A 13,919-nucleotide genomic window follows, 5' to 3' on the forward strand; every position below is an offset into this window, starting at 1 on the left:
GCTCAATTACTTTCTATAGGAGACACCTTTTTTTAAGATAACTTCTTAAGGGCACCCCCAGCGTTTGTCAATTTGGCTTTATTTTATTTTTGTTTTTATTCATATATTATATTATATTATATTTTTGTTATATTCATATTTATATAAACATGATTCCAATGCTTACTACTACTTACAATACAAAGTGTGAGCTGGGAAACCCTTTCAATATTTAAAGTCACTATTTTTGTGGGCATTACATAGAGAACGAAAGTGAAAGTAATATAGCTCTGCTGCAAGAGAATGACAAGGACAAATGGATCTTGGGTTGTATTTTATGTTGTAATCTTCTTCTTTCATCAATCAGGTAAGTTTGCTGAAAAGATATAAAATGAGAGAAATGATAGTAAGAGAGAATGGGAGAAGGAATATAATTATATTAAGTGCTGTTTGTATGTTGGAGCTGGGGCGTTAGCTGTGAGCTTCTCTGCATTTTCACATAATAACCGTACAGAATAATTTCCTGTGCAGTAGTTTATGTAGAGAGAAGCACATTAACCATGTGTTCTACATCATCTAAATATTTTACAGTCTGGGACTGGGTATTAATCTTGTGTTTTTCTATATATATTTTTTTTACATATATCTTGTATAGATTACTTCTAATACTGGGATTTAGCAAGTTGAATAGTCTAATATTTTTTTTTTAGTACCTAGTGTTTTAATTGGAAATAATATATAAACATAATTAGCATACTATTGATGAATATTCTATATAAAAATGATTGCCCAAAGCATCTGTGTATGTCTATTTTTTATTTAAAATTTTACTTTTTGAGTTAAAAAAAGATCGCTTGGAAACTCCTATATGCTAATGTGACCATGTGTGTAAGCTTTATCAGTTGTGTGAAGTTTAAAAATAAAGAACAAATATATATATATATATATATATATATATATATATATATATATAGATAGATATATATATATATAGATATATATAGATATATATAGATATATATACAGTACTGTGTATATATATATATATATATATATATATATATATATATATATATATATATGATATTATTTTTAAAAAATACAGAACGTCATCAGGTTGGACTCCTGTCTGTGCAACATTATGTTAGTCACATATTTACATCAGATCAGACCCTTAGCCCCTCTGTCACCCTATAGCCATAATCAGACCTCAAGTCTTAGTCACCTGCCCTAAAGTTCCTCTATCAGCCGAGCCCCTAACATTAATTTCCCCCAGACCTCCCCAGTAGCAGTCTGTTGCTTTGGGTTCCCTAGCATATAGTATGATTGTTTCTCAAGCACTGTACTTGGTGCTTGTGCGGGGGGGGGGGGGGGGGTGAAGAGGAGGGTAACACTGGGCCACACTGTCCCCCTACATGGCAATAATGTGACAAGAGTAGAACCAAAGGCTGTGTCAGACCTCAGTCCACTACTGCAATTACTGTTATTAATAGGTTGCTGACCTCTGCCCTAAAGTATAATAATACATTTTTACTCATTTGGCTGTTTGTGCTAAAGTCTCTCTGTTTTTCTTCTACTGTTTCTCTCCCTTTTCTCTTTATCTCTCTCACTTTGGGCTCCATGTATTAAGCAGCGTAAGCATGCAAGTCTGCTTCTTGCAATGTAAGAGGCAGCCGTCATCAGAACAAGTTCCACTGTTAAGGGTACCAGCATCACAAGCTTAGAAAACAAATGACTGAAAAAGAAAAACGTCTATGAATCAGTCCTCTCTAACATATCAATGAAAAAACACTTTGGAAAAAAATCAAGAGAAAAAAAAAACCCAGCTTCAAGGCCAATCACTTGTTTTTACATTTTGCTTGCTGAAGACAGTTTTTTTCAGACCATGAGGCATATTTATCAGATGTCTGTCTGACCTGATCGGACAGTGCGGATCAGGTCCAACAGACATCGCTGAATGCGGAGAGCAATACGCTCTCCGTATTCAGCATTGCACTGCAGATTCGCGGCCAATCGGGGGTGTCAATCAACCCGATTGTACTCGGGTTGAATTGTGGTGATGTCTGTCCGCCTGCTCAGAGCAGGCGGACAGGGTTATGGAGCAGCGGTCTTTTGAAGACTCGCCAGAAACACAGGCCCTTAAGCTCAATTCAGAGCTTGATAAATGGGCCTCCATACCTCAACAATGTCAGAGAACACCACAGAACACCGATGGTCATCTCCTTGTTGGAGAGAAGAGTTTAAAGGGATATTTTACTGCTTAGCTCAACTACATTAGCATGGTTACTACTCACCATGCTACTGTGTCCACTATTGTCCCTGCAAAACTTTACTTCCAAGCCATCTTATTTTAGCCCATTACAAGTGCTAGTTAGTCAAGCTCCAGTCCTTTAACGTGGGCACCACCATCTTGGAGCTTATGGGGTCAATTTATTATATGTTGAGCGGACATGATTCGCTGTAGCGAATTATGTCCGCCTGACATCGCTAAATGCTAACAGCATATGCTGTCGACATTTAACATTGCACAAACATTTATTGTGAAATGCTTGTGCAATGCCGCCCCCTGCACATTCGCGGCCAATCGGCCACTAGCAGGGGGTGTCAATCATCTTGATCGCATCAGGATGATTGCAGTCCGCCAACTAAAAGGTGGCAGACAAGTTAAAGAGCAACAGTCTTACGACAGCTGCTTCTTAACTTAAGTTTCCGGCGAAACTTTGCATGTAGAAAGCAGCATCAGCTGCTTATTAAATCTTGCCCTAGGTATTTTTGTGACAGTGCACATTCACAGATCAGTGACATTGGCATCTGTATTGGGAGGTTTGCATTTTAATAGCAGCAGTATTGGTCTGTATTATTCATATGGTCTTTTTTATATGTCTTATGTAAACGTCTTGCTTTGTATTGTGTGTACTAACGCATAGCACATGGTACAGCTGCGGTTTATCCAGTGAGATCACCGATCTTTTAATGTTCACCACTTTCGTCACAGGGAGCAAGAATCAATAATTAAAGGGATAGTAAAGTCCAAATTAAACTTTCATGATTCAGATAGAGCATGTCATTTTAAACAACTTTCTAATTTACTTTTATCATCAAATTTGCTTGTTCTCTTGGTATTCTTATTTGAAAGCTAAACCTAGGTAGGCTCATATGCTAATTTCTAAACTCTTGAAGGCCGCCTCTTTTCTGAATGCATTTGACAGTTTTTCACAACTAGAGGGTGTTAGTTCATGTTTTTCCTATTGATAACATTGTGCACATGCACGTGAAGTTATTTAAGAATCAGCACTAATTGCCTGAAATGCAAGTCTGTCAAAAGATCTGAGATAAGGAGGCAGTCAGCAGAAGCTTAGATACAACGTTATTACAGAGGTAAAAAGTATATTTCTATAACAGTGTTGGTTGTGCAAAAAAACTGGGGTATGGTAAAAAGGAATTATCTATGTTTTTAAACAATAATATTTTTGGTGTTTACTATCTCTTTAAAGTGATAGTAAACCTTAACTAATCAAATACCATATATTTCATCTTTGCCATTAAAAAAGTATATCTGTTAAAGGGTTAAATTAGTGCATATAGTAATGCTTTTATTGCAATGTTATGCCGACCCACTTGAATGAACCTTTTTTTTTTAATGACAATTCTAGTGACCATCCAATCAGCGTGTGTATCATTTGACAATGTTTAAGTCCAGACCCTTTAAAGCCCTTAGAAAGCCTATGTAGAAAGTGGATGTGACTGCTCTATACATCACAGCGCAGCCAAAATAGGAAATGAAAGGGGGCGGAGGAACAGACAATACCAATTAGGATTATAATTCTTTTATTATAAAATATATTTATACTTTTAAAAAAAACATAATTATGTGGTTTTACTTACTAATATATTTTTAATTGCAACATTCTCATAGGGGCCTATTTATGAAAGGTCTTGCGGACCTGATCCGACAGTGCGGATCAGTACCGCAAGACCTTGCTGAATGCAGAGAGAAATACGCTCTCCATATTCAGCATTGCACAAGAGCTGCTAGTGCAATGCCGCCCCCTGCAGACTCGCGGCCAATCGGCCACCAGCAGGGGGTGTCAATCAACCCGATCATACTCGATCGGGTTGATTTCCGGCGATTCCTGTCCACCTCATCAGAGCAGGCGAACAGGGTTATGGAGTAGCAGTCTTTTTTCTCAAGACTCGCCAGAAACACGGACCCACAAGCTCCGTTCGGAGCTTGATAAATGGGCCCCATAGTCTGAAGTTTACCATCAATTTAGGCTCCAAAATGGAGTTCCCCTGTATGAAAATGCAGAGCTTCACCAGCCTGCACCTTTAAAAGGTTAAATTAAAGTTCAGCTCTTGCCAGAGCTTCAGACACACAAGGAAAAACAATAACGTGCTTTTTAGTAACCATTCTGTTGAAGTTGTGTCCAGCAGTTTAATATCTCTTTGTTGAACGCATCTTGTAGGACACTGGCATTGAGATCTTTCTAGGTATGTTGTGGATTTGGATATTTGGTGTCTTAGTAGGATGAGATTAAATAAGTCATTAGTAATGATAATAAAAGTGGAAACTGATGCCTAAGGAATTTAGGGGTTAATCAAAATCCATTAGAAAAGCTTTTCTAATGTTTTCTCTCTGTAAATCTTCATAGATTTTAATGGCGAATTTTGTAGCAAAATCATTAGACATACGTTTTTTTCTAAAGGATTGTGATTGGCCCCTGAAGAAAATATGCTGAACATGGCCATTGAAGAATTCTTCAGAACAGTAGCAGACCTACTCAATAGAGGTCCCTGCTGCAAGTTTTTTTTTGGCCCCCCAAAAGGTATCATAGTAGTAATCAATTGTAATTATACACATTTATCTCTGTTTACTGATTTTGAGTAGGTAGATACAAGAAAGAAAGAAAGAAAGAAAGAAAGAAAGAAAGAAAGAAAGAAAGAAAGAAAGAAAGAAAGAAAGAAAGAAAGAAAGAAAGAAAGAAAGAAAGAAAGAAAGAAAGAAAGAAAGAAAGAAAGAAAGAAAGAAAGAAAGAAAGAAAGACAGGCAGACAGACAGGCAGACAGACAAATAATAGACAGGCAGGCAGACAGACAGACAGACAGATAGATAGATAGATAGATAGATGATAGATAGACAGACAGACAGACAGACAGGCAGACAGACAGATAGATAGATAGATAGATAGATAGATAGATAGATAGGCAGACAAACAGATTGATAGATAGATAGATAGATAGATAGATAGATAGATAGATAGATAGATAGATAGATAGATAGATGACAGACAGGCAGACAGATAGATAGATAGATGACAGAAGGGCAGACAGATAGATAGATAGATAGATAGATAGATAGATAGATGATAGACAGTCAGGCAGACAGATAATAGATAGATAGATAGATAGATAGATAGATAGATAGATAGATAGATAGATAGATGATAGACAGACAGACAGACAGGCAGACAGATAATAGATATATTGATCGATAGATAGATAGATAGATAGATAGATAGATAGATAGATAGATGATAGACAGACAGACAGACAGACAGGCAGACAGATAATAGATAGATAGATAGATAGATAGATAGATAGATAGATAGATAGATTGATAGATATTAGACAGACAGACAGGCAAACAGACAGATAATAGATAGATAGATAGATAGATAGATAGATAGATAGATAGATAGATAGATGATAGACAGACAGACAGGCAGACAGATAATAGATAGATTGATCAATAGATAGATAGATAGATAGATAGATAGATAGATAGATGATAGACGGACAGACAGACAGATAATAGATAGATAGATAGATGATAGACAGACAGGCAGACAGATAATAGATAGATCGATAGATAGATAGATAGATAGATAGATGATAGATAGATAGATAGATAGATAGATAGATAGATAGATAGATAGATAGATGACAGGCAGACAGATAGATAGATGATAGACAGGCAGACAGATAATAGATAGATAGATAGATAGATAGATAGATAGATAGATAGATGGACCTGCATTCTGCACTAATAAAAGGCTCCCCTGCATAAGATTGTACACATTCTACACAAGCCTATGTGCCACCACACCTGCTGCACCAATGCTAGCTCCTGCTTCAGAAGGAAAGGATCATGTTAATCTGTTGTTGTCTGCAAAGTACCCATGGTAATACATCAAAGTACTTACTGCATTTGTTTCATAAAAAGATCTTACTTGATGGTGCTACCATGTGTAGCAGCACATTCTGTTATATATTTATTCATGATGTCTATTTTCTCTAGATGCAATGCTGGGACTGGATGTTCATCCTTCAAGTGCTAAATTGGGAGCCGATATTGTCATCCCTTGTACATTCCATGTGCACACACTCCCTGTAAACCCTGATTTCCTGGCAATATTTTGGTACTTTCAAGGAAAAGAGATTTTGAGATATGACACTGTTGTAAGAACGTCACATCCTAGGGCGTCCCTAGACACAACTAAGGCACCAGATGGGAATGCTTCTCTATTGATATCTAATGTAAAAATATTTGATAGTGGAATCTACAAGTGTTTGGTGATCTACACTCCAGAAAAAATGGAGAAGGAAACCATTCTTGATGTATATGGTAAGGATACAGAAAAATATTTTATTGTTTAAAGTCTGAATTTGGATACATTGTGATAAAGACCATTGGTTGGGTTATCATTATCCTAAGTTCCTAGAAAAAAAGTAGATAAATACACTAAAAAAACAAACATACCAACCAATCTACCAGATTTTTATAAAACAAAGGCTGATCTTAAATTGTTGGTGTTAATTCTGAGCCTCAAAGCTTTAGACCAGTGTTTCCCAAACCCAGTACTCAGGACCTTTAACAGGCCAGATTTTCATTACAGACCGCAGGTAATTAGCTGATTATTTCACCTGTTCTCTAGTTATGGATATAATGAAAATCTGTCCCGTTAAGGGACCTGAACACCGGGTTTGAGAAACACTGCTGTAGACCATTTTTTTTTTAATTTAAATTGCAGTTACAAATAAATGGAGGAATGTGTTTCAGATATAGGGGCCTATTTATTAATGTGTGAGCGGACATGATACAAAGTAGCGTATCATGTCCACCGCAAATCGATAAATGCAGACAGCATACGCTGTCTGCATTTATCATTGCACCAGCAGTTCTTGTGAACTGCTGGTGCAATGCCGCGCCCTGCAGATTGGTGGCCAATCGGCAGCTAGCAGGGGGTGTCAATCAACCCGGACAGGTTATGAAGCAGCGGTCTTTAGATCGCAGCTTCATAACTTCTGTTTCCGACGAGTCTGAAGGCTCACCGGAAACACGGGGCATCAAGAGGGCCAGATTACAAGTGCAGTGTTATTATAGCTTGCATGCCCATTTTATTACAATATACACATATTAACATATAAATATATATGTATATAATCATTTGTGTATTGTAATAAATTATTTTATCATCTATTGGATATACAAATATTATAGTTGGAATATTTTTTTTTTTGCTCTATCTTTTGTTTGTTTATAATGCAAGTGTCTCTCTGTGGCATGGATCCGTGATATTAATCTGATTTGTGTTAGGCCTTCTCAATTAATGGGGAACAAGAAAGCATTACTAATTTACACAAACATCAGGAATCAGATTCTAGTAAATATGGCAGCATAAAAAGGTCAATAGAAATAAATATTTGATGAACTGTTCAGCTTTTAGTCCTGTGGACATTCGTTTTGGACAATTGAATGTTGAAGAAAAATCCATTAAAATTCGGTAATCAAATGTTATTTCTGTTTTTCAAATCTTACTTTCATTTTTGAATGTTTATAATTGGATCTAATATCCTTATTGGAAATTTTGAATGTAACATTCAATTTACCAAATTCTATTCAGAAGTTCAATAGTTCACAAGGTAGGAAATTTAGTAAATTGATACATAGTAGATACAAATATATCAAGTTGAATGTTTCGATTTTAAATATTGCATCATTCGAATAATACATTTAAAGAGAGAATTAGAAATACTATTACAAGTGTATCGATTCAAATTTTTCAAAATTCGGATATTGCATAATTCGAATCAAATATTACATTTGAAGAAAGTATTAGAAATACTTTTACATTAAAATGAATGTTAGAATTTATAAACATTTGAAATTTGAAACGAACAAATAAATGTGTTAAAATTAGTTTCATTTTTTGAATGTTGCAAAACATTCGCCCATTCCTGAATATGAATCAACACTAAAGTTTGAGGCAGTTCAGTCGATGCCTAAGACATGATCATTATTGTAAACACACTAGGCACAAAACATCGAAACCAGAAAGCAGCAATATTTGAAACGTTTTTCTGCTTGACGCTTCTGACCAGTCTAGTATCACCCTCCATATATTGGTATCATTCGCCATTTGTTCACTTATTGGTAATAGCATTTGCAAGACTAGTGGGGATGAGAAAATATAAAAAAAATTAAATTTGTTTCAAAATATTGTTTATTTCAGCTCCGCCAAAAATAATAATCACAAATAACCTTGTTGTAAAGAATACGGAGAGTTTTATAAACTGCACAGTCCATGGCTTCTACCCAATCGATATTGAAATTAAATGGCTCAGAGACAAAGAGGTCCTGGAATCGTTTCTTCATTACACAGCAGAGAAAAATTCTGATGGGACATATTCAGTGAAAAGTGCTGTCAGAATATTACCAAAGGAGGAAAACGTAAATCACACCTACTCGATCAGGGTCTTACACGTCTCTCTTCAAGAACCTCTCCAGAAAGATTTCCAGCTTGTCTATGGAAACAGTAATTATTTTTTTTCTGAATTTATAAAGCAAAAGTATAAAATGTTACCAAGTATTATTATGTTTTTAGTTCATATATAACATTATATAACAATTCACCAGCACACTACAAGGGTAGTACAATTATATCATGACATTAAAAATAGATATACTTTTTCTGGGACAGCATAAAATATAGCTTGTCAACTGGGTTTATAGAAGCAAGAGATGAGGGAGGAGCCTGGCTGATTGGAACTGATTATAATGACTATGTGAAGAGGATTATGGGGCTGAGGGATGGGCTTCTTACTTTATCTTATGGGGTCAGTTGATTAATGTCTCTAAAAAAAGTGAGATTCCAGGGCACACTTAAAGGGACAGTCTACACCAGAATTTTTATTGTTTTAAAAGATAGAAAATCTTTTTATTACCTATTCCCCAGTTTTGCGTAACCAACACTGTTATAGAAATATACTTTTACCTCTTTGATTACTTTGTATCTAAGCATCCTCTGGCAGCCCCCTCGTCACATGATGTTTTATCTATTGGCTTGCATTTTAGTGCTGTGTTGTGCTGATTTTTAAATAACTCAACGAGTGTGAGCACAAATTTATCAATATGACCCACATGAACTAGCAGTCTCCTGTTGTGAAAAGCTAATAAAAAAGCATGTGATAATAGTCTGTGTGTAGGATAGAAAGAACAAGAGGGGCGCCTCATGTGCATATAAGTATGCTATATAATTATAGAATGATGGTAAGCCAAATGGGTACTCACAATCGACTTGAGTACACTTATATACTGGTAGGTGCAGGCTGGAAACTATGGTATCCCAGCTAACCCTTAACAAATTGGTGAAGTGAATCAGGCTGCTCTCCTCATAGACAAATCCAGAACTGTATAGAGAAATAAGGAACAAGAGGGGCGCCTCATGTGTGCATCAGTATATCTAGATATATTAACATAACAAAAGAGCCAAATGGGTACTCACAATAGGCCCTAGTAAACTTATGTACTAGTAGGAGCTGGCTGGTATCTTCAGGTGTACCAGCTAAACCTTTCCAGGTGCAGAGTGGATGGTGCAGGGGAGTCCTGTCACAATGATTGCTAATGGAAGGTCAGAAGCAGTATATAGCTGCTATAGAAGGTAATGTAGACACTGTTATATATCGTACTTTGCATATATATATATTTCCAAATTGTTGATTTTTTAATTGATGTATACCAATTAACAATGTATCTAGGAACGCCCAATAGGGGTGTGTCCCAGTCTGCTATTGGTTCAAGTTGTGTTTAAATGGATTGTCAGTTAGAAGGTTCATTATGCCTGATGAAACAACCTATGCTGGGTTGAGAAACGCGTTGCATTGTTTTAATATTTCTTGATATGATTTTAACATTCCAATATTGATTTTAATAAACTGAACTTGTTTTATGCAGGCTTTGGTTCATTACCTTCTATAGCAGCTATATACTGCTTCTGACCTTCCATTAGCAATCATTGTGACAGGACTTCCCTGCAGCATCCACTCTGCACCTGGAAAGGTTTAGCTGGTACACCTGAAGATACCAGCCAGCTTCTACTAGTACATAAGTGTACTAGGGCCTATTGTGAGTACCCATTTGGCTCTTTTGTTATGTTTATATATATAGATATACTGATGCACACATGAGGCGCCCCTCTTGTTCCTTATTTCTCTAGTCTGTGTGTAGTGGTTTAGAAACAGGCAGAAATGTAGAGGTTTAAATGCTATGAAGTATATTACTATAACAATAGCTAAAGGTATACTAAAATGTTAAAATATTTTATGATATATATCAAAAAAGGATATGTGAATAATGTGAAATAGATGTTGTGAATTACAAGGTGAAAATAATGTGTTACCAAAAATAAAAACTAAATAGTGTTCAATACTATATTACCACTTTGGAGGGATAAGAAAGAATTATGTAGTCACTGTGGGTGAAAAATATATTTTATAAAAAAATGCATATAACAATATACTAAAAACATCAAAAGGGACGTCTCCCTTATTAAGTGAAATATTCAGGATATAAAAACAATGATCATTTTGACACTTTAAATAGTGTTTACATATGCTGCCCCATACATAAAAGATATATATATGCAAGTGTCCGTCTCTTTGAACGTTAGGCAAGTAAATGGTATTTGTATACCCAGCTGTACTTAGGTGGATAATAGCAGTTCAAATGTACAGTTCAAATATGCATGAGCGTTTTAGCCGATATTAATATAGAAAGTTATTTCTAGATTGGTATTTTCTCCGGTTGAAGCAGGTTACTATACAATATTTTCTCAATAGAATCGAGTACCTGTTGTTCTCCAGACCCGTCTTCCAGCGTCTGATTCCCCTTCTCACCTGGTGACTGATCAGCGCCGCATGTGTCTTGGCGTCTGACGTCACAGCTTGGTATCTCGGGTAGGATTGGCTGGGAATGTTAGAAGGCAAACAAATTCTTGTGGATGATGGAATGGAAACTTTTATGAGATAACGATGTTTATAGAAGAATCCTGCACTTAGTGCTTAATGCACGCAGGACTTTGAGATTCCAATAGGAGTATAATAGACAACCCGGGTTGTTACAGTGTTAAAACTGAAATCATATGGTATAAAAAGAAAGTCTCTTTGTGTATTTAATTCACACAATTGTAGGGTCAGCAGTCACAAGGTCGACGCGTTTCGCTCAAAAGAGCTTTATCAAGATCCTGGTGACTGTTGTAACATAATATTTAAAGGCATCAGTTCTTTCTGATTGGTCTTCCATAATTGAACTCATTTAAGGTGGAATGTTTTGTTATCTCTCTTGCTCATATGTATCATTAGAGTTTTTAAGGTGGAAGTTTTACATGGGACAGCTTTATATATATTAAGCAGTCATAAGCTATATAATACAGAACATAAATGAAGAATTATTATAATAACATTAGTTCTATTAGAAATAGATGTATTGTGTGTATTTGTTATATAGCTTCATTCAAAGAGAAAAGGTGATAGATCCATTTCAGAGTTAAGCCCATTCGGGTATAATGTGTTGTATTTATAAATTAATTCAGCTTCTTTAATTAATAATTTTTTCTCTATATCTCCGCCCCTCCAGTTATTTTTTACTTTTTGTATTCCCCAATATGAAAGATCTTTGGTGTTCCCTTTATGGACAGATTTGAAATGTTTGTATAGATGTGTGTCTTCAGAGCCTCGTTCTATCTGGCAAAGATGTTCCCTTATTCTGTCTCTTACCATTCTTTTGGTCTCTCCAAAATAAAAGAGATTACAAGAGCATTTGAGAATATAGATTATGTTCTTGTTAGTGCATCTTATTATTTCCTTGATATTAATTGATTTGTCAAAATTGTTAATTTGTAAATTTTTAAACTTTTTACTATGTGTGCAGGCTTTGCAGGTATAGCATGGGAAAAAGCCACTGATGTTTTTACCTGTCAGATCTTTCTGTCTCTTCAAATTTTGTTTTGATTTTTTTAGTTCACTGGGAGCTAGTATTGATTATAAGTTTGTTGCTTTTTTTAGAAATTATCAGATCTGTTACATGACTTAGAAATTAATATGACTAAAGAACTAAAACAAAAAATGGAAGTAATTTTTTTAAACAGATATGCGACTAAAGGCATTATCCCTAAAGGTTTAAAGATCAGTAAAAATTGTACTTTCCAACTTTCAGACGCTTTACAAAAGGAATGGTCTGAAACTTTAAATAAAGCCTCAAACACTCTGATTGATATCTTAAAAAGATCTAGACAAGAAACACTAACCATTATTGAAAATAACATCTTAGAAATAAAAGAGAGATTAAAAGACAAGAAATCAAGCAATGAATTTAAAGAGAGACAGAAAGTCATAATGGAAAAATTGGCAAGTTTAAATAAAGATCCCTTACGAACAAAATGGGGAAAAATGGAAAGGGATATAAATGATAGTACCCAAGGACACAAAGAAACAAACCCAAATGAGTTATTACCGAAAGAGTACAGAGAGGAACAAAGAAGGGAATACACACATACTAATAGGATAGCAAAAGATTCACAACAACAATATCGTAATAACTACACCAATAATAGAAACTATTCAAATAATGGGAATTATAACTATGATAAACCATATATTACCAATTCTCGTCCCCAGTATGGAGGATATAACTATCCAAGATACAGTAATAGGGAACATTATAATCAAGAATTCAGACATAATACCTTCAGACATAATGAAGAAAGAGGCTATTACCCTAGACAAAGAGAATAGGAAGAAGGACTAATAGACAGAATAGCTATAGACAGGAAGATAATTGGAAAATCCCAGTCCAAAATCGTTTTGAAAATCTAAGAGAATATAGACCTATAGACAATGAACATAAAATTGAGGAACCAGTTTTTTTAGAGAAGAGCCCTCTAAGGGAGGGCACATCAAGAGATATACAAGAAAAGGAGCAAGATTCCAACTTAAGAAAGAAAAGAAGCTTAGAGGAAAGAGAGGGAGAGGATTACTTAAACGAGGCAAAAAGATGGAGGTAGAAAAAGAACATCAGGGAATTTTCAACCTCAGTAGTCACACTCTAAAAAAGGAAGAAGAAAATATCTTAAAGCTAGGCCTTTCATTTGCCCCTACAGCAAGATTAAGCACATTTCATACACATATCCATGTCAAAAAATTTGTAAGAAATCTCACAATCAAAAGATTTTTTCTTAAGAACCCAGTTGAAAGACAAATGAACATAAAATCACAAAATTTAGATAACATTCAACATACTAATCTTAAGGATAAATCCAAATTTAATCCTGTTTTTGCCAAAGGGAATTTTCTGGAAACATTTGAAAAATTAGTCTGTAATGATATACAAAAATGCTCCCTTCCTAAAATAAAATTTTTTAATATGAGTATCAGAGAAAAGTCTATAATTGAGAACCTTCAAAAAATGCAGAAATAACAATAAAGCCAGCAGACAAGGGAGGTGGGATTGTCCTTCTAAACACCAGTGACTACCTTAAAGAGGCATACAGATTACTTGGAGACACAAAAACATATAAAACATTAGACTCTGACCCTACAGATTTATTTAAAAGAAGACTTGATAAGATTTTAACAGATGGGAAGAAATCAGGAATATTAAATGA

The 13,919-nt window shown here is 35.1% G+C and overlaps 1 protein-coding gene across 2 annotated transcripts in view; it reads left to right on the forward strand.

The window, feature by feature from the left end:
• The first annotated feature begins 246 nt into the window (after positions 1 to 246).
• Positions 247 to 13,919, forward strand: part of LOC128641834 (tapasin-related protein-like) — a 55,901-nt gene continuing 42,228 nt past the window's right edge. For both annotated transcript variants that reach the window (XM_053694384.1, XM_053694385.1), the window contains exons 1-3: positions 247 to 346; positions 6,278 to 6,604; positions 8,493 to 8,795. In XM_053694384.1, the coding sequence (XP_053550359.1) occupies positions 283 to 346; positions 6,278 to 6,604; positions 8,493 to 8,795 (694 nt within the window). In that variant the 5' untranslated portion in view covers positions 247 to 282. The remainder of the gene's footprint in view (positions 347 to 6,277; positions 6,605 to 8,492; positions 8,796 to 13,919) is intronic.

Source organism: Bombina bombina, chromosome 11 (genome assembly GCF_027579735.1).
Source record: "Bombina bombina isolate aBomBom1 chromosome 11, aBomBom1.pri, whole genome shotgun sequence".
Taxonomy (NCBI): Eukaryota; Metazoa; Chordata; class Amphibia; order Anura; family Bombinatoridae; genus Bombina; species Bombina bombina.